The sequence below is a fragment of the Scyliorhinus torazame genome, chromosome 18 (genome assembly GCF_047496885.1).
Source record: "Scyliorhinus torazame isolate Kashiwa2021f chromosome 18, sScyTor2.1, whole genome shotgun sequence".
Classification (NCBI taxonomy): domain Eukaryota; kingdom Metazoa; phylum Chordata; class Chondrichthyes; order Carcharhiniformes; family Scyliorhinidae; genus Scyliorhinus; species Scyliorhinus torazame.
In genome coordinates this window covers 33,302,095-33,327,697 of record NC_092724.1, presented here as the reverse complement: position 1 = coordinate 33,327,697, position 25,603 = coordinate 33,302,095, and the positions used below count along the sequence as shown (strand labels likewise).

Here is a 25,603-nt window from a genome sequence, read left to right as displayed (position 1 = left end):
CAGCGGGAGCATGTATTCTCGGAGGGCTTCCGGGAAAATCAAATCCCCAGACTTCGTAGGCCTTTGTTAAGGCCCCCTCATGACCGTAACCACCTTCGATATACTTCTGTCGGTTATTTTCCGTTTTCGTTATATTTCTCTTCTTGTTCCCTTCTATTTTTACTTTAATCTCAGTTGTTCACATTTAGTTATATGTCTAATAAATACACCTCATTTAGTCGTTGCTGTTTGTTAATCCTTGCTTCTAACTGTCCCCTTTGCCTATGAATTGACTGGGGTGTTCACTTTTTAATAAAGTTGCTCCTGCCCATGATGCTGCTTTTACAATTCTTTAATTTGTTGTCCCTTTTTAGCTCTTCCACTCCCTTTGTTTTACCTTATCTCCCAGAAGCTCCATGCCTGCCACATTACACGCAAGGGTTTGGAGCATTTCAGTCAATGTTTTGGAGGGATTTTTTTAAAAGCCTAATGCTGATAACTCCAAATGTATTCTACCTCCTACACATGAGTCCTCCTTTTTCCATTCTTTGCCATGTTCCGTGTGGAAACAATCTACTTTAAAGGCCTGTCTCATCTTGTGAGAAACAATAAAGCAATAAGCAGTTGCATTATCAATGTATAATTCCTGCCAAAATCATTGTTTACACTTATCAGTTGTTTAAATGGACCATTGCAAATTTGTTATTTCAAATATTACAGAATAAAATTGATTATCTGCTTTTAGCATGGACCAGACACGCACCGTTTATGAATGTTACCTCACATAGTGTGAAGATGTAGGTTTAACAGAAGTTGACTAAGCCCTTAAGAGAAAGATGCCTACCAGTGACCTCCCTATATTGAAGGGAGGGCAATGGTACAGGAATGATATCACCAGGTTGCTATCATGCATCGCCTCGAAAATAGATACTGATGGAGATATGTGGACCCATCTAACTTACAAGAACAGTGGGACCCAGTAGAAGCTAATACAAGCACATGGCAGGACAATACATAAAAAAGCAATTCAAGTTTAACAGTGGAGAAAGCTAAGGAAGTTACAGATATTTCATTGACAAGATGTACAGAGGAAAGTTTGGTTGACCCTTAGCCGCTGCCTCTGCCAAACTACATTTTTGTAAAACCAATTTTTGGAAACATTTTGAAAGAAGTGGGGACATTTGAATTCACTTCATTCAACTGCTGTGTGTTCTTTGGTTGTTAGAGTCGCTCAGACAAGCCCGTAAAGAACTTTAAACCTGAGTTTGATTACAAGTTTTAACAATATGCTTTGATTTCTTTAATTTTTAGCTCCCATTGTGACAGGAACAGGGCCGAATTTCTCTCTTGGAGAGTTACAGGGTCACTTGGCCTATGATTTGAACCCACCAAGTGCAGGGATGAGGAGAACTTTGCCAAGCAGCTCATCAAGCGGGTATGTGACTGAAACTGTATAACCCACAAGGGACATTGAATAGAATACACTGCAGGACCTACTTAAATGGAGATAGGATTTTCTCAGGAAAGTCAGTGTTTTACTTTTGATTTTACTGGTTTTTACAATTTTTGACCAAAAGGTAAATTCCAAGCGCTGCCAGTATGATGTGATTTGGAATGCGGAGAGTTGTTGTCGGACATCCATAACTGCTTCTTCTGCCAAAACAGAATCTTCATTATGCCATTATTATCCCATCACAAGGATATCCAGATCCTTGAGAGATCAGGGCCGGGATTCTCCCCTACCCGGCAGGGCGGGGGGGGGGGGGTTCCGGCGTAATGGAGTGGCGGGAACCACTCCGGCACGGGCCGCCCCAAAGGTGTGGAATTCTCCGCACCTTTAGGGGCCAAGCCCTCACCTTGAGGGGCTAGGCCCGCACCGGAGTGATTTGCGCCCCGCCGGCTGGCGGGAAAGGCCTTTGGCGCCAGCTGGCGCCGAAAGGACTTCGCCGGGCGATGCATGCGCGGGAGCATCAGCGGACGCTCACGGCATCCCTGTGCATGCGCAGTGGAGGGGGTCTCTTCCGCCTCCGCCATAGTGGAGACCATGGCAAAGGTGGAAGAAAAAGATTGCCCCCATGGCAGAGGCCCGCCTGCTGATCGGTGGGCCCCGATCATGGGCCAGGCCACCATAGGGGCACCCCCAGGGGCAGATCGCCCCGCGCCCCCCCCCCCCCCCCCCCCAAGGACCCCGGAGCCCGCCTGCGCCGTCTGCTCCCGCCGGTACGGTCGGTGGTTCAATCCACACCGGCTGACGAGTGTTGACAGCGGCGGGACTTCGGCCCATCGTGGGCCGGAGAATCGCCGGTGGGAGCCCGCCGACCAGGGCGGCGAGATTCCCGCCCCTGCCGATTCTCTGGTGGCGGAGAATTCGGGACACGGCGGGGGCGGGATTCACGCCAGCCCCCGGCGATTCTCCGACCCGGCGGGGGGTCGGAGAATCGCGCTCCTGGGGTGGGATTTTCAACTGCTGGTTGGCCAGACAGAGGAATATCTGGTGAGCATTTTGGATACCTAGCTGCCCACCTGGTTCAATTTTCAGTCAGGCCTTCAAATGGGTGATGATCACTGAAGCGCAAAACAAGCAGGAGGCTGTTGAATAATAGAATCCGGGGTCCTGATGCCTCACAAAGGGCACCAGTTGCAATTTGAAAAAAACAAGTGAGCATGCTAGTTCCAGTGGTACCACGTATTGAACAACCAACCAGGAGCCATTTTCACCATATGCAGTGATCCACTGCCCTCCCCCAACCAAGCATGCCCTATTTGCTGGTAAGCTGGATGTAAAGGCTGCCAGTGTTTCTTGCACCCGAAACCAGCTAAAGTTGACCAAGGTTGTTGGGCTGAAGTTGACAATTTCTCTCTGCCACATCTAGATTGTTTATTTGTCTCGCACGTTAGAAAATAAATAACAGAACTTTGAAGATACTGGCTGTGTTTTCTGAATAATTATTATTCAAAGAAGGAGGAGGGGTGGAATTTATTTGTGAGCCCTGGGAACTCCCCAAGCTATAGCGCCTTCATCTGGGGGAGCAGGTGAAAAGGTTGCGCCCATGGGAACCCCCATTGGAATTTCCCAGCCTATTCTGAGCAGTTGAGAATCTCGGAGGAACTAATTTCCGCTCCGTTTTACGGCCCCCTCTTCCGCATGTACTCTGGAGATGTTCCCAATGCTGGATCAGGATTCTCACCCGTGTGTGCGTAAATTCTGATTGTAATCGGAAATATTCTTGCTGTTGTCTTTATCTAAAATAAAATTTGTCAAATCTCATGGTGCCATGCACCTGCAAGTGTTATCTTTCGTCTCTCTCACATATTCTGCACTTATCAGGAATGCTGTATTATGGTGAGAAAAGCTGAAGCAATTTAAAGACACAAACTATAAAATATTGTACCTAGGTATCAGCGAATTTGATACATTAATTGGATTCCTGGTTTCTGCTTGCAATCATTACCCACTAGAGCGATCAGAATCACTCGATTGAATTGCTGCATTGTAACTTAATATCAGTCATCTGTTCAATGTTGCAATGATCTAGAACTCAATATTCTGCACTTTATCATTGGTTGCCTGACATTTTATTTAATTCTATCCATGTAGCTGAGCTATCGGGGGTTATTTTCTGAGTACCTTGGGGGGGGGGGGGGGGGGGCTGGAATGGCACTGTGGCAAGAAAATGTCCACACACCGCCTGGTTTTCCAACCTGGAAATCAACTTGAGATTGGGCTTGTGACTCAAGTGGGAAAATTAGTCCAATTTCCTGGGTTGTACCTATGCAGGAATGAAACCATCATTTACAATAACGTCATACCAATGGAAATTTCCATCATTATTTTCTGAAAAACCATGACAGAATGTAAAAACTGGCATAAAACAAGAGCAAATGCAGCCCATGCAATAGAGATTAAAGGCTGTTATTGTGTGCACGTCACTTTCAAAAGTCTCTTGCTGCTACTCCTCCACCTCATCCCCTTCCAGTATTATGCACCACAGTGTTATGTTCATTGGAAGGCCATACAGGCTGATACCTCTTCTGACCATATGGAGTGGCAGGTCAATGGATTGGTTTGACTCCAAACATGACAGCACAAGAAGAGTGCAGGACTGAGTTCAGAATTCTTTCGTTAAATTGCTTTCAAACTTCAACAATTTCAGTTCTGCTTTCTCAAATGGCCTTGGTCCATACTCCACCTACATTTTAGGGCATAAATTGTTACGATCGATGATGGACTGTGAACATTTAAAGAGAGATCCGAATACCTCGTTTTAACCAATAGTACTACTTCACAAAATTGCTATTTTTTTTTAACAAAACCCAAAGCTTATTGTATTTCGAACAACTTGATCAAGCGCTATTAACTAAATAAGATACGGTAACTATGTATGTCTTGCATTCAGTTTACTTTTTACTACATTCAAGAATTTCCTTATAAGGCACATCATTCTGAAAGTTATTTACTTCTGTAGGGAACAACTATAATCTTCTGGAGAATTATTCTCAGCTCTAGATATTCTCAGGAGGTAATTTTCATTTGCCTTCTCTTGACTATGGATGCCTCAGGCCAATGTTCTGGGTATGTTCCCAAATCCTCTGAACTAACCTGCTTCACCACAAGACTCTGTAGGGACCACCATAGATTCTTCCACTGGCTTCAAACTAGGTAATCTTCCAGCTTCTGTTCCCTCACAAGTCAAACTGAGATTGTTCTCTACATCCTAGTTATGACGGTAATATCACCTTCTGTAGTCTCTCCTTCCTTCCCGATGTACGGTATGCGTTGTCTGTATAGCATGCAAGAAACAACACTTTTCATTGTATACTAACACATGTGAAAATAATAAATCAAATCAACTCGAAGAGATTAAACCGTGCCTGCATTCCATGCAATCAATGATGAAATTAGGATTTCGCGAGATCACGCCGGCCGTTCCGCGCATGTGCAAACTCGCAAACAGCTGGAATGGCGCCAACCACTCCGGCATCAACCTAGCACCTGAGAAATTGGAGAATTCCTCACTTTCGGAGGCTGTTGACGCCAGAGTGGTTGGCGCCTGTTTTCCCGCCGGCCTGGGACATAGCCCCATTTTCAGAGAATCCTGCCCATGGTCTTTGCTAAGGTCTTCAGTGTAACTCTTCTTCCAATCTTCAGGGCTTGTGGTCCCTTTAATCTTTCTTCCAACATCTTCTGAGACGGCATCATGATCATACTGCAGCACCACCATGGTCATCCTGTTGGCACTCTGGCTTGCTGGGGGGAATCTTTCCTGGAGCAGGTCATGAAACTGCTAATATCCCCTGACCAAGTTAACCATGACAGATAATGGCAACAGCAGTGGGTGCAAATCCCTGACCCTGAAGCAGGACATTCCCCTGTTTGTGAACCCATTCGCCCTTTGGAGCTCATATATTAGAACATTTTCAAGTCAAGGTCTTAACAGATTCACCATGGGAAATGAGAGTGTCATATTTTAAACAAAGATGATCATGGGCCACATTTTCCGCTCACGTTTTTGTTGGTCAGATTCGGGGACAGGAGCAAAGAAAACACTTTGGAATACATTTGTCCCTTTTCCCTGCCAGTATGTAGGGCAACGTTGGGAACATCATTTCCATATGTTAACACATAATTATCAGGCCTCTACATCTCAATCATTCCACCAGCACCCCCTCCCCCACCCGTTCATTCACCTGATGTGAAACCTGACTGGTCTCCCAAGGTATCCTGAACGATTGTGCCCCATATATTTTTCCGGACAGAAAACCAAAAACTGTGATCAATTCTGAGCCGTTCTGATCAGTGCTGATTAAGTGCATGGATCAGAACTAATGGGTTGAGTTGTTTATTTGAAGTCATCTATTATTAGGAATGCAGAAAGAGGAATAGGCCATTTAACATCTCAATTAATGCCCACTTAAGGGCCTTGTCACCCCATTGCTGGTGTGTAAAGTCCCACCATTCACATGAGTTATAGTTCCATGAAATCTTGGAAAATGTGAAGTTGCTAACATTGAACATACTTTTCAATGGGAGCCAATTAGATAGGTTCCAGCAATGCGAGACCAGCATTGGTTTGTGCAGTTACTCCACAGCAAATTGTGGTACAGTACCTGTATATGACAGATGGGGGGAGCATCTGACCAATTTAAGACATGTATTGAAAATTTTTAAATGAGACACTCCTCATTTACGAAATTAATGAATCGCCTCAAAACTGACAGACCGAATCACCGGACATTTCAAATTGAACAGAGCTGTTAATGCAGCCATTAACACATCTCCCCATTAACACATGTCGAGGTCTCTGCTCTGCCGTTTCCTCGAGGAAAGCAGAAAGAGGGAAACAAAACGCGGATAAGCAAATGTTGCTCATGCAATGGGTGATTCAAGTACAAGTAAATGAAGGCTGGAACTAGGAAGTCATGAAAGACGGGATTTTATTTTGTTCACCCAGAGGCATGGGGGAAGCCTGAAGAACAAACCCTGTTAGGGCTTTCAAAGTCACTTAATGCCTGATTGAGGAACCCGGCATTAGGAAGCAGGATTCCTGCTGAGAGCCACAGCCATACTCTTGCTGCTGAAACCCCCCAACATTTTCCCCCACCATCACTCACCTGTTGCCTGCATCCCTCAGCGTTACTGGGCCTCTGGTGGATGTTGTACTGACAGCAGCCATAGCTCCCATTGATGCAACTGAACAGTGCCCAGCCGCTGGCATCTGATTGGCTGGCAGCTATCCGAGATCGGGGTGGATGGGGGAACGACCTCTGGAGCCCTCAATCTCCGAAAAGGCCCTCTGCTGTCTAGTTAAGTGGTTAATTGGCACTTAATTTGGTGGCTCTTCCCAAAGGGAGGCGATACAGGGCTTTCACCGGCTCTCCAGCCAGCCAGCGAGACCCGCATCTCCTCCATTACATATCATCCAATGTTATCCTATGTTCAATTTTTGTTCCCTCTCTGTAGAAACTAACCCCCGGCAGTCACAAAGTTAGTATTGTGTCACCACAAATTATTGCGAAGCTGCACCGGTTCCAAGACCGGGAGAGAATCCTAAAGTGGGCCCGGCAAACGAAACAGAGCACGTGGGAAGGGAAGACCATAAGGGTGTATCAGGACATTGGGGCGGACCTGGCCAAAAAAAGGGCTGAATTCAACAAGGCGAAATCAGCACTGCACAAAAGCAAGGTAAAATTTGGGATGTTATTCCCGGCCAAACTCTGGGTAACATTTGAGGGGAAAGAGCTGTGTTTTAACACCCCAGCGGAGGCTGACGAGTTTGTTAGAGCAAACAAGCTGGGGGGGGAGGGGGGGGGAGCACACGCAACCGCAATGCAAGACATGGGGACGGAAAAGGAAGGTAAAACCAGAACAAAGGGCGAAGGACAGACCGCAAACAAGGACAATGGACTCATGAACTGTGCACATGTATGTTACGCCTTGCGTGGGTCTGTGCTGTCTTGTCTCAGAGCTTGTCTCCTCTCTCAATGCAATGGGGGAGAGTGGAGCGAGGGAAATGAGGGTGAGGAAAGCAAACAGGAGGGCTAGACATGGGCTCGTAGGAGAAAGGTTAAACAAAGCCAGAACTGGGCGAATGCTGGTAGGAGGGCCACCGTACTAGCGAGGCGGGCCAGCACGGGAGGGCAGGTAGGAAGGAGGGCCGCGGCGCCCCTCTCAGGGGAGGGGGAGCGCCTGGCACAAGGAGGGGAGAGGGGGCAGAAGGGGAGGGGGAGAACGCAGAGGGGGGACAAAGGTACAGGGGCTGAGGGGGGGGGGGGGGGAGAGGAGTCTGGGAGGAGAATGCAGAACAAAAGAGAAGCAAAGAGAAGAGTGAAAAATGAAATGAAAATCGCTTATTGTCACAAGTAGGCTTCAAATGAAGTTACTGTGAAAAGCCCCTAGTCACCACATTCCGGCGCCTGTTCGGGGAGGCTGTTACGGGAATTGAACCGTGCTGCTGGCCTTCCTTGGTCTGCTTTCAAAGCCAGCGATGTAGCCCTGTGCTAAACAGCCCCTAGGCTGAGATAGTGAAGCAATACAACCATAGGCTTCGGAAGGCATGGAGCAGGGCGAGGAACCAAGAGAGCGCTGCAAACAGCCACTCGAGAGGGCATCAGGGAGGAGGGAGACGCCGGAGCGCAGGGGCACACCCATGTGGTGTACACACAGCTGGTGGCCGCATTGGGTGCCCCTGGGCAAAGGGAAATCCCTGAGCGCTGGGGCCCGAACCCATGGTGAGAGCAGCGACCCTGGCCATTTTGGACGCCCCTACCAAAGGGAAACTCCGGAGTGCAGGGGCGCATCCACCAGGTAAGTATGGGTGATCCCACAGGACCGGGGGGGTCAGAAACCCCCCACCAGGATTGTTACCTGGAATGTAAGGGGACTCAACGGCCCAGTGAAAAGATCCAGAGTGTTCGCCCACCTAAGAAGCCTAAAAGCGATCGTTATCTCCGACCACGCTCCACACTATATGGATGTGAGGTTGGAGACAGGCTGGGCCCAGCGCCCCACATGGAAGCTGGACACAGACCTCCTGGCCGACAAGGCTTTCTGCCAAAAGATATCGCAGGCCATAGGCGATTACGTTAGTAACAACCAAAACGGGGAGGTCTCACCCTCCACGTTCTGGGAGGCACTGAAGGCCATGATCAGAGGAGAGATCATAGCCTACAAGGCAAGCAGAGATAGGGAAGAGAGGGAGGCCAGGCAACAGCTAATGGACTCCATTCCGGAAGTCGATAGAAAATACTCCGAGGCCCCGACCATAGGGCTGCTGTCGGAGAGGAAAAAGCTGCAAATGGACTTTAACCTATCCACTAGGAAAGCAGTGTTCCAACTCCGCCAAACACGGGGGACCTTCTAAGAACACGTTAATTTACGTTACGTTAATGTTAATGTTTACATTAATGATGGAAAGGGATAAGTATACACCGCAGGGCAAGAGTTATAGCTGGGGGAAGGGCAATTATGATGCCATTAGACGTGACTTGGGGGGATAAGGTGGAGAAGTAGGCTGCAAGTGTTGGGCACACTGGATAAGTGGGGCTTGTTCAAGGATCAGCTACTGCGTGTTCTTGATAAGTATGTACCGGTCAGACAGGGAGGAAGGCGTCGAGCGAGGGAACCGTGGTTTACCAAGGAAGTGGAATCTCTTAAGAGGAAGAAGGAGGCCTATGTGAAGATGAAGTGTGAAGTTTCGGTTGGGGCGATGGATAGTTACAAGGTAGCGAGGAAGGATCTAAAGAGAGAGCTAAGACGAGCAAGGAGGGGACATGAGAAGTATTTGGCAGGAAGGATCAAGGAAAACCCAAAAGCTTTCTATAGGTATGTCAGGAATAAGCAAATGACTAGGGAAAGAGTAGGACCAGTCAAGGACAGGGATGGGAAATTGTGTGTGGAGTCTGAAGAGATAGGCGAGATACTAAATGAATATTTTTCGTCAGTATTCACTCAGGAAAAAGATAATGTTGTGGAGGAGAATGCTGAGCCCCAGGCTAATAGAATAGATGGCATTGAGGTACGTAGGGAAGAGGTGTTGGCAATTCTGGACAGGCTGAAAATAGATAAGTCCCCGGGACCTGATGGGATTTATCCTAGGATTCTCTGGGAGGCCAGGGAAGAGATTGCTGGACCTTTGGCTTTGATTTTTATGTCATCATTGGCTACAGGAATAGTGCCAGAGGACTGGAGGACAGCAAATGTGGTCCCTTTGTTCAAAAAGGGGAGCAGAGACAACCCTGGCAACTATAGACCGGTGAGCCTCACGTCTGTAGTGGATAAAGTCTTGGAGGGGATTATAAGAGACAAGATTTATAATCATCTAGATAGGAATAATATGATCAGGGATAGTCAGCATGGCTTTGTGAAGGGTCGGTCATGCCTCACAAACCTTATTGAGTTCTTTGAGAAGGTGACTGAACAGGTAGACGAGGGTAGAGCAGTTGATGTGGTGTATATGGATTTCAGCAAAGCGTTTGATAAGGTTCCCCACGGTAGGCTATTGCAAAAAATACGGAGGCTGGGGATTGAGGGTGATTTAGAGATGTGGATCAGAAATTGGCTAGCTGAAAGAAGACAGAGGGTGGTGGTTGATGGGAAATGTTCAGAATGGAGTACAGTCACAAGTGGAGTACCACAAGGATCTGTTCTGGGGCTTTTGCAGTTTGTCATTTTTATCATTTATACCTAGAGGAAGGCGCAGAAGGGTGGGTGAGTAAATTTGCAGACGATACTAAAGTCGGTGGTGTTGTCGATAGTGTGGAAGGATGTAGCAGGTTACAGAGGGATATAGATAAGCTGCAGAGCTGGGCTGAGAGGTGGCAAATGGAGTTTAATGTAGAGAAGTGTGAGGTGATTCACTTTGGAAGGAATAACAGGAATGCGGAATATTTGGCTAATGGTAAAGTTCTTGAAAGTGTGGATGAGCAGAGGGATCTAGGTGTCCATGTACATAGATCCCTGAAAGTTGCCACCCAGGTTGATAGGGTTGTGAAGAAGGCCTATGGAGTGTTGGCCTTTATTGGTAGAGGGATTGAGTTCCGGAGTCAGGAGGTCATGTTGCAGCTGTACAGAACTCTGGTACGGCCGCATTTGGAGTATTGCGTACAGTTCTGGTCACCGCATTATAGGAAGGACGTGGAGGCTTTGGAGCGGGTGCAGAGGAGATTTACCAGGATGTTGCCTGGTATGGAGGGAAAATCTTATGAGGAAAGGCTGATGGACTTGAGGTTGTTTTCGTTGGAGAGAAGAAGGTTAAGAGGAGACTTAATAGAGGCATACAAAATGATCAGGGGGTTGGATAGGGTGGACAGTGAGAGCCTTCTCCCGCGGATGGATATGGCTGGCACGAGGGGACATAACTTTAAACTGAGGGGTAATGGATATAGGACAGAGGTCAGAGGTAGGTTCTTTACGCAAAGAGTAGTGAGGCCGTGGAATGCCCTACCTGCTACAGTAGTGAACTCGCCAACATTGAGGGCATTTAAAAGTTTATTGGATAAACATATGGATGATAATGGCATAGTGTAGGTTAGATGGCTTTTGTTACGGTGCAACATCGTGGGCCGAAGGGCCTGTACTGCGCTGTATTGTTCTATGTTCTATGTTCTAACACGGAGACAAGGCTGGCCACCTATTGGATCACCAGCTGAGAAAGCAGGCAGCCACGAGGGAAATAGCGCAGGTTAAGGATAGCAAAGGCAGGCTGGTAACAGAGCCAAAGGAGGTCAATCGGGCATTTGAGACCTTCTACCGGGGACTGTACACCTCCGAGCCCCCCGACGGGGATGCGGGAATGAAACAGTTCCTAGACAGACTGGAACTAACAGCGGTGGGGGAAGTTGGAAGCACCAATAGACCTGGGAGAAATGGAGAGCATCAGCTCCATGCAGGCGGGGAACGCACCGGGACCAGACGGGTTCCCGGCGGACTTCTACAAAAAATTTGCACCAGTTCTGGCCCCACACTTTAAGGGACATGTTCGCGGACTCACTGGCAGGGGGCACGCTGCCCCCCACGCTAGTGCAGGCCACAATTTCACTGACACCAAAAAAAGATAAAGACGTGATGGAATGTGGATCATACAGACCCATTTCACTGCTGAACGTGGATGCAAAAATACTCGCAAAGGTCCTGGCCAAAAGGCTGGAGGGCTGCATACCAGAGGTGGTCACAGAGGACCAAACGGGCTTTGTCAAGAGTAGGCAGCTCACAGCAAACATCAGGCGGCTGCTGAATGTGATAATGACCCGCCCCCCGGGGAGAGAACACCAGAGGTGATCATCTCCCTGGACGCAGAAAACGCCTTTGACAAAGTCGAATTCAGCTACCTCCACGAGGTACTGGAACGGTTTGGGCTAGGAGCGGGGTTCACCGCCTGGGTGAGGCTCCTGTACAATGCTCCCAAAGCGAGTGTCCGAACTAACACCACCAGCTCTGAATACTTCCAGCTACAGAGAGGAACAAGACAGGGCTGTCCCCTGTCCCCACTCTTGTTCGTGCTAGCGATCGAAACCCTAGTGATAGCCCTGCGGGTCGCAAAAAGCTGGAATGGAATCCGGAGAGGAGACAGAGAGCAGAGTCTCACTCTATGCAGATGACCTGTTCTTCTATGTCTCGAAGCCACAGGAGGGACTGAAGGCAATACTACAAATACTGAAAGAGTTTGGAACCTTCTCGGGCTACAAACTTAACCTGGGCAAAAGCGAGACATTCCCAGTGAACCCAAACGGGGGAGGGACAGAGCTGGAGGGGCTCCCGTTCAAAACGGCCCAGTACAGTTTCCGTTACCTGGGGATCAAAATAGCCAGAGACCGGACACAGATCCTTCCGCACTGTAAATTATATGATAATCTATGAGAAGTGGAACCTGACCAGCCTGCTGGAGGAAGAAAAGACCTTCAACGGTGGGGCTCACTCCCACTCTCCCAGACGGGAAGAGTGCAGACGATCAAGATGAACGTACTGCCAAGATTCCTCTTCCTGTTTAGATCCATCCCGATTTTCATCCCCAAGGCCTTTTTCCAAAACATAGACAGGCTAATCATGCCGTTTGTGTTGGGGGGCAAGAACCTGGGAATTCCCAAGCCGACACTGCAAAGAGGGAAACTCAGAGGGGCCTGGCTCTACCGAACCTATAATACTACCATTGGGCAGCAATGGCAGAAAAAGTGAGGGGATGGGTACAAGAAACCGACACAGATTGGGTACAAATGGAGGAGACATCCTGTAAAGGAACAACCCTCCGGGCCCTGGCCACAGCACCACTCCCATCCTCCTCAACAAGGTACACCATGAGCCCAGTGGTAGCGGCCATGCTGATAACGTGGACCCAGTTGAGACAGCACTTTGGAATAACCAAAATGTCCCTTATGGCCCCCATCTGCGGCAATCACAGATTCCCCCCAGCCAGGCTAGATACCACCTTCAAAAGATGGAGGCGGGACGGGGGCACACTGACGGTCGAGGACTTCTACGTAGGGCGCAGACTGGCGACACTGGACAAACTGACGAGGAAGTGGAAACTAGCAAGAGGACAGGAATTGGGACACCTCCAAATAAAGCACTTCCTCCGCAAAGAGACAGTAGGGTACCCCGGGGCCCCAGAAAGCACACTACTGGAGGACCTGATAGGCACAAGCAGCGAAAGGGGGGGGGGTGCTATGTGGGAAAATATACGGACAGCTACTGGACAGAGCCCGAACACCACTGGACGGGACCAGACAAAAATGGGAGGACGAACTGGGGACAGAGGTAGGATGGGGACTCTGGAGCGAAGCCCTGAGCAGGGCGAGCTCCACCTCCTCCTGCACAAGGCTAAGCCTAATGCAGCTTAAAGTGGTGCACAGAGCGCACCTGACCAGAACCCGAATGAGCAGGTTCTTGCCGGAGGTGGAGGACAAATGTGAACGGTGCCAGAGGGGCCCAGGTAAACCACACCCACATGTTTTGGGCTTGCCCCAAGTTTGCTGGGTTCTGGACAGCCTTCTCCGAGGCAATGTCCAAAGTTGTGGGGGTGAGGGTGATGACATGCCCAATAGTGGCAATCTTCGGGGTATCGGAGCAGCCAGAGTTACACATGGTCAAGGGGGCCAACGCCCTTGCTTTCGCTTCCCTAATCGCACGCCGGAGAATCCTGCTCGGCTGGCGATCGGCAGCACCACCCAAAGCTGCAGACTGGCTCGCTTACCTCTCGGAATCTCTCCACCTGGAGAAGATTAAGTATGCCATCCGAGGGTCAGAGGAAGGCTTCCTGGATACTTGGGGGCAGTTCGTCGGCCTGTTCCAAAACCTGTTCGAGGCCAGCAACGAGGAGTAAGCCAGGGAAAAGAAAAAACAAAAAGATGAAGAACCAAAGGACTGCGTAACCCGGGCGGGGGGGGGGGGGGGGGGGGGGGCGCGGGGGGGGGGGGGGGGGGGGCGGGGGGAGGAGGAAAATGGGGAAACCACAAGAGAAGAGGAAGGGTGCTGAATCCAAGGGGGGGGGGGGAGGGGGAGGAGGAGGAAGGGGGGTATCATAGACCGAGCCAGAGGGCAGCAAAATGTATATACAGTTAGTCAAATGAAGGACAAAACAAACCTCTCTGTAAAGTAAAGCAAATTAGCGCGGGCAAGAAAAATGTAATATATAAGTAACAACTGTTTATAAATATGAGAAAAGCCAATAAAAAGATTTTCAAAAAAAGTATTGTGTCATCTCCATTAACTACAAGGGAGAGATTACAATTATGTCATATGATCGCTGATTGTAAAGCTACTGAAAGAAGGGTAGTCCGTGACCACTTGCATGTCTAGCTGCTACAAGCTGGATCATGGAACATACTTGCAATAATGCTTACTAAATAGGTAAGATTGGATGAATGGAATGCTTTACTCACTGACAGAGTTCTTGTGTTATCACAATACAATGTATCAACATACCTCCTAAAGCAAAGGATATGCTGCTTTACAATGTAATGAACTGTTGAACCCTTCAATATATTTCCTTTCGCTGCTAAGCGAGAGCTGTGTAACTAAGAACATAGGAAGTAGAGGCAGGTGTGGACGATATGACCTCTTGTGCCTGCTCTGCCATTATCATCTGCCTCAACTTCACTTTCCCATCTGTTCCCCATATCGCTTGATTCCCTTCCAAGATCAAAAAACCTATCTATCCCAGCATTCACGAGTGCATTCAATGATGGCGCATCCACAATGTTCTGGGATAAAGAATTCCAAAGATTCATAACCCTCTAAACGAAGAAATTCTTCCACCCCTGTCCCAACTGATCAAGATTTTATCCAGGGGCTGTGCAGCACCTACCCCACCCAACCATCATTCTCTAGATTCCCCAACCAGGGGAAATAATTAATTACTCTCTACCATGTCAGCCTCTTCATAATTGTGTTAAATCACTTCTCATTCAGCCGAATTTATTCAGCCGATCATAATCGGACAACTATCTGACCCTGTGAACCAACCTAGTCAACCTTTGCTGCACCATCTCTAAGGCAGTTATATCATAATTCCTTAGATATGGAGACCAGACTGCACACAATATTCCAGGTGTGGTTTCAGCAGAGCCAGTGCATTTGTAGCAAGATTTCCTTTACCTTATGTTTCAATCACCTTCCAATAAAAGCCATTATGCCGTTTGCCTTGCTAACCGCTTGCTATACCTGCCTGTTAAATTTCTATGTTCCTTTTATGAGTACATCCAGATTTCTCGACATCGAGAACATCGACATTTAACACTTTCTTAAAAAATTCTGTTTTTCGCATTCTTACCGCCAAAGTGGATAACCTCACACGTCACCACATTGTACTCCACCTGCCATCTTGTTGCCACCTCACTTAATCTGTCTGTATCTCTTTTCTGCTTCTTTGTATCATCTTCACAGCTTGCATTCCCATGTAGAATTACATCATCAGTAAACTTGAATGCATTTCCAGCAACCCGCCGCCCGCAACGTGTTTTCCAATCCTGCTGAAGTCGATGCCGATTTGCATTGCCCGCCGCCCACGCTGCTGGGGGTCCCACTGCAGGGGTCATCTTCAATGAGACCAGAAGATCCACCAGCGGGAAGGGCTGGAAATCCTGGCCTAAGTCTCTTCATCTAAGTCATTAATATGGATTGTAAAGAGTTGAGCTATGACCACTCAACTAGTTACAGCCTGCCTACTTGAAAATGACCCATTTCACCTTATTTTCTGATTCCTGTCCATTAACCAAACCTCCATCCACTCTAACATATTTCCCTCAACTCATCTCACGTGGATTAATCTTTTGTGTAGCACCTTTTCGCATGACTTTTGGAAATACAAAATATTACATCTACCAGCTCCCTTTTATCTACTCTACTAGTTAGTCCCTCATAAATCTCATAGAATTTCACAGGGAAGGATTTCTTACAGAATCCCCCCTGCCCTATCCCCATAATCTGACCTGCACATCTCTGGGACACTATGGGGCAAATTTAGCACGGCTAATCCACATAACCTGCACATCCTTGGACTGTGGGAGGAAACTAGAGCACCCAGAGGAAACCCACATAGACACGTTTGTCTAATCTCTGCCTTTATACTCTTTACCACTTCACAGCTGCCACCAGAGGCCTGTTCGCAACTCCCATGACACTCTTTATCCCATGAAATGGAACCCTCTTTCTCACACCACCTCTTTAGCCATGTGTTCACTGTCCTAATCTCCTTATCCCTGCACTAATTTGCACATGACTCAGGAAATAATTCCGTAATCTTGAGGCTCTTTCATTTTGCTCCCATTTTCTGGTACCCTCCAAACACCACCTCTTTCTTTATTTTCCCTACATGTCAGTCTTAAAATGGATTGCAATGACTGGATCTTCCCCTCCAGTATCTTTTCAAGCTAGTTTGAAATGTCCTTCACCTTGACACCAGGAAGGGAAGAAACCATGTTGGGCTCTTAATCCTGCTTACAAAGGATGCTATCTAAAGCCTTAAATATTCTTTGCAACTATTACATTATGCTTTTCCTCCTCCTCTGAAACCAGCTATTTTTTTACATTTTTATGTAAGGCAGAAAATTTTGCTTGTGTGGCAAAGCTGATGACAGAAGTGTGTCTGATGCAGCTCAAATCATTTATACTAGAGAGCCCAATAACTTGGGAAGAAATGTTCCTGCATCTTAATGGAACAAAACACTGAAACTTAACACACTTTCAAACATCAATTATTCTAAGTATGCATGGGGTAAAACAAAAAAGCTGAATGTAAAAAATGCTACATGATCTTTCTATATTCAATGTGGTAAACAGAACTTTTCATCCCCTACAGGAGTAAAAGACACAAATCTGGTTCAATGGAAGATGATATTGACACTAGTCCAGGTGGGGAGTTTTACCCTTCACCCAGCTCACCTGCAGGCAGCAGTCGGAACTGGCAGGAGGAAATGGAAGGAGGTGAGTATAGAATCCAATTCTTCAAGGTTCCTTCTCTGGGGAGACTGTCATGTTTAGCAGGAGGTTATTAGTATGTTGTCCTTAAGACCATTCAGAATGTCCTATTGTTCGAGTGAACTGTAACTGTTTTGAATTGGGACCAATCACAGAATATACGTCGAGCATGAACATGACTGTTTTCCTAGGTAATTTTTTTTTATTGGTAAAGAATGTTGAATCATTTATGTATTTAGTGGGACTTTGCGTGATTTAAGGCGCAAAAACTAGCCTTGTTTTGGACGCGTATAGCAGGGTGTTCCTCGATGTCAACAGCACCGAAAGCGACCCCCAGTCTAATGGGACTCTGCCGGTTTTTTGGTCTCGGTCACTTCATCGAGGTTGCACTTACCTCATTTCCAGCCCTGATGAGCTCATCTTGCACCTCCAGGAAGACTACTCCTGATTGGGGCACCATTTTAAATGACGCCACAATCTTTCAACCCCCTCTCTGCTCCTCCAACGTGGCCTTCAGGCCCCCCAATTGCCTAACTTGCCTCTCAGGGGGTCCTCGTGACCCCCCTCCCTTACCCCATCTCTTAAGGGCCAGGCACCCTCGTACCAGATCCGTGGCACCCTGGTAGTGCCCCTGCCAGCCTGGTGGTGCCTGGGTGGCATTGCCAAGGTGTCCGGGTGCTAGCGGGAGTGCCATCCTGCCCAGAACCTTACCACCCGGTGGCCTCCAATGTCCTGGGAGACCCCTTCTCTCTCTTTCCCCCCCCCCACCCCGGTGGCCTCCAATGGCCTGGGAGACCCCTTCTCCCCCACCACCCCACCCACCAAGTGCCGTTATTCCTGGTCTACATTTGTTGTAAGGACCAGTGCGAGGTCTCCCATGTGAAGCCATTTGTTCCCAGGCCTCGGGAGAATCCGGCGTAGACAGATTCAAATTAGCCTAATGGCTCACTTAAATATATTCATCTGGATCTTGCCAAGCAAGGGCGAGATTCAGATCGCCATGTCTCACGAGATTTTGTTAGATCGCGCGAGGCTTTCCGAGCGTTGCAAACCTCTCACGGGATTGAACAGCCTCCTCACATAACTGAGTTGGGCACGACGAGGCCATTAGATCGCACCTTTGTTTTTTAAATTTACCCTTTTTCTCACTTTGCAAGCTTTCCCCATCCTTCTGTGCTGTGCACTGTTCCTTGCCCAAAGGGTTTCTGTAAATGCTGCTTTCAGATTGAGCTCAGTAAGGCAAGAATGGACTCACCTGAATTTCTTTCCTTGATAGAAACACTTTAGTGGAAAATATCTGTTTTGGGGGTCCCCCAATCTCCTGCTGTGACTTTGTTGTGAGTTCATTGGAAACCTCATAGATATATTCTAACTAACCGTTATTTTCTATTGACCTCGAACTGATGTGGGTTTGGGAGAAGCTCTCCAGAATTGACTGGTTTTTGGCTCTAGTAAGTGCTTCCTCCATTGGTAAACTCAGATCAGAAGCTCTGCTGCGAGGCAGAGCAAATGAAAAGAGGGAGTTAGGAGAAGGGAAAAATAAAGAGAAGGCTGTTCAGTCATCATAGTCTGCATCATCCAGACCCTGAATTGGCGCTGAATCTCTCATGCCTGCAATTTATATACATTCAATACTGCTACTATCACCATCACCACACAACAATTGACCTCGCTCATTTAACATGGAAAACATCCCAATGTTCTTCACACAGCTACAAAGAATAAAATAAACTGCTGAGGGGTGACCATCAGCTTGATCAATGAGTGGGTTTTAGGGAGGCAAGGCATGAGGATCTAGTGAAGGAATTCCAGAGCGGTGGAGCCAATGCAGCTGATGGCTCTGTATCTAATGATTCGTGAAGGAAGGTAGGGTGGCTAAGAAAGAGCTTCTGGGGTTCAGGACAGATTGACACTGGAGGAGCTTATAGAAATGGTGTGGAGTGAGGCCCTGAGGTGTTTAAACAGCAGTGAGAACGGAAATTTGAATGCATGAGGGCAAGGTTGGATGAATGGGATTTGGCACAGGGTAGGATCAATGACAGCAACTTAGATGAGCTAAAGGTTATGCAAGGTGAAAAGCCACCAATGGGTCAGTTGGAAGAGTTGAGTTTGAAGGTGGCAAAGGCTGAATGAGATGTTGTGAAAGTTAAAGTAGGCGGTCTGTGTGACTTAAAAGATAGGAGGTTTGAAGCTCAGCTTAGGGTCAACATCCAGCTAACCCGAGTGGAGCAGTGCTAAGACCTGTTCGGCTCAGTGCGATTCAGTATCTGGGAGGGATTCTTCAACTGGCATTCTGACCATCATTAAATATTCAAGGGACCTAATGTCAGTGTCATGCAGCTTACTGGGATGTCTAACAAAATGTACCGCAAGATTTTAGCACCACACTTCTTCTTTCATATCTGTCACCCGTTCCTGTTGTGAGTCTGAGTTGCAACGATATCAAGCATAATCAACTGTTTTGAGTATTTGTTTACTGCCTGCGGAGTCTGCGCCTTCTTCCTGTGTCTGCGTGGGTTTCCTCCGGGTGCTCCGCTTTGCTCCCACAAGTCCCAAAAGACTTGCTGTTCGGTGAATTGGACATTCTGAATTCTCTCTCTGTGTACCCGAACAGGCGCCGGAGTGTGGCGACTAGGGGCTTTTCACAGTAACTTCATACTTGTGACAATAAAAGGTTATTATTATATTATTATTATTGTTACATGAAGTATATTGCATGGTGAGCTTTACAGACCATACCATCTACAGTCTCGGTTCTGTTGATGTTCAGGTTGTTCTGTGCTAATAATGGGCAGTGTTTTCTGAGTGGGTTGCTGAATTTTGTTCAGAATGCTAAAAGAAAAATCCACTGAAACAAGTAATGTATAAAATGCCAAGCGGGGTGGTCCATGAAAATGTTGAACTTCATAGTGCCTTTGCTTCGTTGACGTTAGTTGATGTGCTCCAGCTGCTGATGCAAATTCTGGTGAAAGAAGCTTCAATTTTCTTCTGTGGTTCTGTGTCTCCATTTCTTGTTTGGTTCTCTACATAATTCCCTGATTTTCTCTGCAAGAACAAACAGCTAACGAGAACTGTGTGATGCACTGGTGTGTAAACACAAAGGGTCAGATAAATATAGAACTTGCTCGCCAAGAAATATTCTGCTGGATGTGACTTTTTTTTAAAGTGCAGAAAAATTACATGGTTTGCAAATATTTGTACTACAACATTGTTATTCTGTAATTAATTGCATGTTGAATCAAAAATTAAAGAAGCAAAAGATTTAACGCGGAATTATATTTCCAAATCATGCTGATGTCTGGAAGAAATCGGGCCACGTTTTCTCTTGTGACATGAGAAGAGTTTGTTCAGCTCCCAATTCCAAACCAAGAGGAAAGGAACAGAGACCTGGGTCTTGGCTTTTTGTGCTTCCTTCGATTTCCAAGAGGATGGGGAGGGAGGTAAGGAAGTTGGAAGAAGATCTCGGCTCAGTTTTTTGGCGAACAGAGAGGGTGGCTGAGGGTGTTGCAGTTATGGTTTGAACATGGATTTCAAAAGATGTTTCTTAATATTAGATGGCACGCGCTTTGGGTGTGCTCTGCCTGATTGGTGCTCTATTGTGGATTAATGAGTGAGGAAAATCAGTCCTATTGTTCTTGGTGAATTCAATGGATGAACCACATAATGTTTGGATCAAAACAATAGTCTAATGGAAGAGAGTGGGAATTTTTGGTACAATGGTTCAATCCTCAAAAGTGTAGATTTATTTTTTTCTTTTTATTTGTTCATGGACGTGGACTTTGCAGGCTGGGCCAGCATTCATTGCCCATCCTTAATTGCCCTTGAGGGGACAGTTAAGAGTCAACCACTTTGCTATGGATCTGAAGTCACGTGTAGGCCAGACCAAGTAAGGACAGCAGATGTCGTTCCCTAAAGGACATTAGTGAATCAGATTGGTTTTTATGACAATCAACAATGGTTTCATGGTCATCATTCAACTTTTAATTCCAGATTTTTATTGAATTCAAATTTCACCATCTGCAGTTGCAGGATTTGAACCTGGATCCCCAGGGCATTACCCTGGGTCTCAGGCTTACAGTGTAATGGTACTGGATTACACTGTATCATTACACTATGCCACGGCCTCCCCGAAGGGGATGTGATTGCTTTTATGAATGTCCATTTCTGAGGCTGCCACTATTAAAGCCAGCTATTGGCAGTGCTCACTTCTAATTGTTGCATGTGGATTGATTTGAAAAACTTCCATGTGAAAGTTTTTCTGGGTATTCAAACAAAACTCAGTGACCTTAAAAGAGAACAAAAAGAAAAATACATGGGAAATGACCATCTGTTGAGAAGCCTCTGAGCAAACAAAGGCATTGTTCCCTGGAATTTAAATGGAGGCCGAAGTGCATGATGACTTGTTCAGGCCTGAGCCAATTTTCTGACTAGCAGCACCTTGCATTTAGAAACCACCATTAATGTAATTAAATATTCCAGAAATTCCTTACATCAAGTGTCAGCAGACTATAATCAATGCTGAACCAAAGAAGAAAATATTCGGAAAGATTTAAAGCTTGGTCAGTAAGGTAGGTTTTTAGGTGGGTGTGGTGGCTCGAGATATATACTGGAGGCTTCCAATGGTTAACAAAGAGGTTTATTCATGAAAGGCAAAGGCAGTTAAGTAACAGGCACAGAACACAATATAACAGATCTTAACACTTTGGCTCCCTGATCCACACTGCCCAAATTCACGCTCCCAGGGCCCTGCGCAAACTCCCCATTGGCAGGGCTTCAAGTGACGCATGGGATTGGCTTCCAGCCGGTCATGTGGTCTGTGGAGACTGCCCTCTTAAAGGGGCTGCGCTACCACGTCCCTTCCCCCCCCACGCCCCTTCCATCCGCCCCCCACCCCCCAGTTCCTCATTAGAACTACCCCAGGAAAACTATATACAAAAGTTACAGACGTTATAAGAGACAACAGGGGAAAGAGACTGCATCAAAAGGTCAGTCCTCGCAGACGTCCGTGGCCCTGACATATGCTCAACACTCTTCTGGGCAGTTGAATTGTCAACAATCAGTGTCACCCCAGAAGGCATCACCCCAACAACAGGTGAACTGGCCTCAACAGGTGCAGCTGGTTAAGAGGATTCAGGAGTCTTTGGCTCCCTTTGGCCTGCTGGAGTTACAGGAGTGTTCACGATACTGGTAGGACTGGGACTTCTTAACTCCAAGCTAGGGGTCGCCACCCCTGACTCCTCAGGCGGGCGTCATGCTTTCTGATGGTCTTCCTATTGATGTTGATCATATATGGCACCAGCCACAACACGTCCCGCTAACCAAAGCAGCCCTGAAGTGAAATTACGGACCAAAACCAGGTCTCCCACCCCAAATGATCCGTCACTCCTCTGCTATGACCGCTGACTCTTCTGGGTGGCCTGACATGCCTCCACGCTCCCTGCCAAATTGTCGAAACACAAGATCCAACTGCGTTCTCAACCGACAGCCCATGAGCAGCTCAGTGGGTGTGATCCCCTTGGTGGAGTGAAAAGTCGAGCAAAGTTATCAGATTGCTTTCTCATCGCATTCTTGAAGGTCTAAATGGCCCTCTCAGCCTGTTTGGGTGGTACGGTGTCATCTTGTATGACATATACCATTTGCTTATAGAAAGTCTTGGAGAAATCGTCATAGAATCATAGAACTTACAGTTGAGAAGGAGGCCATTCAGCCCATCGAGTCTGCACCGGCCGTTGAAAAGAGCACCCTACCCAAGCCCACACCTCCACCCTATCCCCCATAAAGCAGTAACTCCACCCAACCTTTTTGGACACTAAGGGCAATTTAGCATGGCCACCTGACCTGCACATCTTTGGACTGTGGGAGGAAACCGGAGCACCTGGAGGAAACCCACGCAGACACGGGGAGAAAGTGCAAACTCCGCACAGACAGTGACCCAAGCCGGGAATCGAACCTGGGATCCTGGAGATGTGAAGAAACTGTGCTAACCACTGTGCTACCGTGCCACCCAGTAAAAATCACCAGTAAAAGGGTTGCCATTGTCCAACACGATGGATTTGGGAAGTCCATGAATGGCAAACACACGGCGCATGACATCCACCATGGTCGCCGAGGTAGTGGTTCCCTTCTCTTGAACTGATAGATACTTAGAGTGGCCATCCACCAGGAATAAAAACATATTACCCATCAAAGGGATCGCGCAGTCAAGGTGGACATGGATCCACAGGTGCCCTGGCCATTCCCAAAGTTAAGAGTGGCAGGCGGTGGCAAGGTCTGCTGCATTTGGCAAGGGGAGCACTGTTGCACCAGTTCTTAAATGGCTTTATCTATGCCTGGCCATCACACATATCTGTGTGCCGGCATTTTTATCTTGCTTGCCCTGAGTAGGCGCTATGCAGCTCTTGTTTCTCCCTAGCCGGAGGGGGAATGCCTACTCGTGATCCCCACAGGATCACGCTATCCAACAGGTCAACTCATCCTGACCGGTGAATTAGCGCATTGGTTGCTGGGATTTCTGGTATTCCACCTGGTCTGTATCATTCTTTTAACCTTTGGGAGTATGGGGCCTCTCTGGGTCCAGTTTCAGACACAGGCATCCTGTCGAGGAAGTTCAAAGCCAGTATGATCTCCTTGTGGCGGAGGATTGCTCTTTCGCTGAGGCAGGCAACCTAATGCATCCGAATGGACAACTTGCGTGTGGGCCGTTGCTGGAAAGAATAATTGTAGGTCGCAAGCAGCAAGGCCCATCATTGCACCTTTACTAAGGCTATAGGTGGTATGGGCTTGTCTTCCCCTAAATGGCCCAGTAATGGTTTATGGTCAGTCACTATTTCAAACCGCCGTCCACACACATTTTGGTGGAATTTCTTCACACCATATATCACTGCTAAGCCCTCCTTCTCAATCTGGGCATTGTTGCGTTCTGCATCTGAAAGGGTCCTCTAGGAAAAGGCGATAGGGCACTCAGGGTCATCTCCCATTTTGTGGGATAAAGCTGCCTCTATACCATAAGGGGACATATCACAATTGGTTTTCCCGGGTCAAAACACCCAGAGGTTCGAGCACCGTAATTGAACATAGAACATACAGTGCAGAAGGAGGCCATTCGGCCCATCGAGTCTGCACTGACCCACTTAAGCCCTCACTTCCACTCTATCCGCGTAACCCAATAACCCCTCCTGACCATTTTGGACACTAAGGGCAATTTATCATGGCCAATCCACCTAACCTGCACACCTTTGGACTGTGGGAGAAAACCGGAGCACCCGGAGGAAACCCACGCACACACTGGGAGAACGTGCAGACTCCGCACAGTGACCCAGCAGGGAATTGAACCTGGGACTCTGGCGCTGTGAAGCCACAGTGCTATTGCTTCCTTTACAACTCGGAAGGCATCCTCCTGGGGCAAAGGCAGCTAAATAACAGGTACAGAACACAATATAACAGGTTTTAACATTTTGGGTCTAGAATGCACACTGTCTTGGGTCCTGATCTCAAGGCCACATGCAAACTCCCTATTGGCCAGAGTTAACACACTCCCGTGCAATTGGCCCAGAGCTGGTCACATGGTCTGTGGAGCCCACCCCCTTCAAGGGGCCACAATACCACAGTGGGGTCTTTAAGATGGAAAGTGGAGAGGCAGAGATATTTACATCTTGAGGCCTAGATAGCTGAAGATGCAACTGTTAAATAAGGGGCGATGTGAGTTGTGAATGCACAGGAGATCAGATTTGAAGCAATGCAGTGTCTTGAAGGGTCGTCAGGCTGAAGGTACTTGCAGAGATAAAAAGAGGCATGACCATGAAAAGATTCAAAGGGAAGGATGAGAACTTAAAATTTGAGGCATATGGGGACCAGGATCCAATATTGATCAGCAAGTAATGGGCAGCAGAGTTTTGAATAAGCTGCATTTTATGGAGTGAGGAGGGCAGGAGGCTCTCTTAAGAAATACATTGGAATAATTCATCTGGAGGTGACAGAAGTATTCAGGTTTGTTTCATCAACCATACATGTACAAGTGACAAGAACTTTGGTACAATTTATTTTTGACATGCCCTTGGAAATGTTCAGGAAACTAGCTGTTAAGGAACATTGATGAGAGACTCCAATATATGAGACAGACAAAGAATTGGATATTTGGATGATACTGTTTGCTGTCATGTGCATATCAAATAAAGAGGAGCCATCAAGTGCGGTGTTTGTGGTTCAATAAGATCTAATGTACTGTAATTCAATTCTCTACAAAGTGTCACTTTGCAAAACAGCAAATCTGAGTGATCAACACTAATGTGTGTATCTATCATCCACTAGCTAGTTTAAAGAAGTTCTCTACCAGATATGGTCTTATAAACCAGTTTTCCAATGGTTCTCCTTTTTGTTTCTGAAGCCTGGATATATATAACTCTGCCTCTCTTGACCCACACAGTGATAAACATTCTAGTCCTAATTTTAACCAAGAGTATGATTCTAATGGATGAGTACAATGCCAAAACTCTCTCCCAAACTGTGTAGCATGAGGCACAGGCCATATTTGTATGTTCGTCAACTCATTTTGACACAAGGATAGAATTTTTCGGATGGAGAGTGCTTGGCGCTCACCATCCTGAGAGTCGGCGCATAACGCGCTACCGCCACCTGTTGGAAGCCCACTGCCATTTAACGCTCAAATGAGCCTTGATTAGCAGTGGACGGGACTTCCGTCTGCCCTTAGAAGGATTT

At 47.2% G+C, this 25,603-nt stretch overlaps 1 protein-coding gene across 4 annotated transcripts in view; it reads left to right on the top strand.

Annotated features, from left to right (window-relative positions):
• nfic (nuclear factor I/C) overlaps window positions 1-25,603 on the top strand; it is a 788,712-nt gene that overhangs the window by 359,820 nt on the left and 403,289 nt on the right. For all 4 annotated transcript variants that reach the window (XM_072482538.1, XM_072482537.1, XM_072482536.1 and 1 more), the window contains exons 5-6: window positions 1,291-1,414; window positions 16,770-16,894. In XM_072482538.1, coding sequence (XP_072338639.1) covers window positions 1,291-1,414; window positions 16,770-16,894 — 249 coding nt within the window. The remainder of the gene's footprint in view (window positions 1-1,290; window positions 1,415-16,769; window positions 16,895-25,603) is intronic.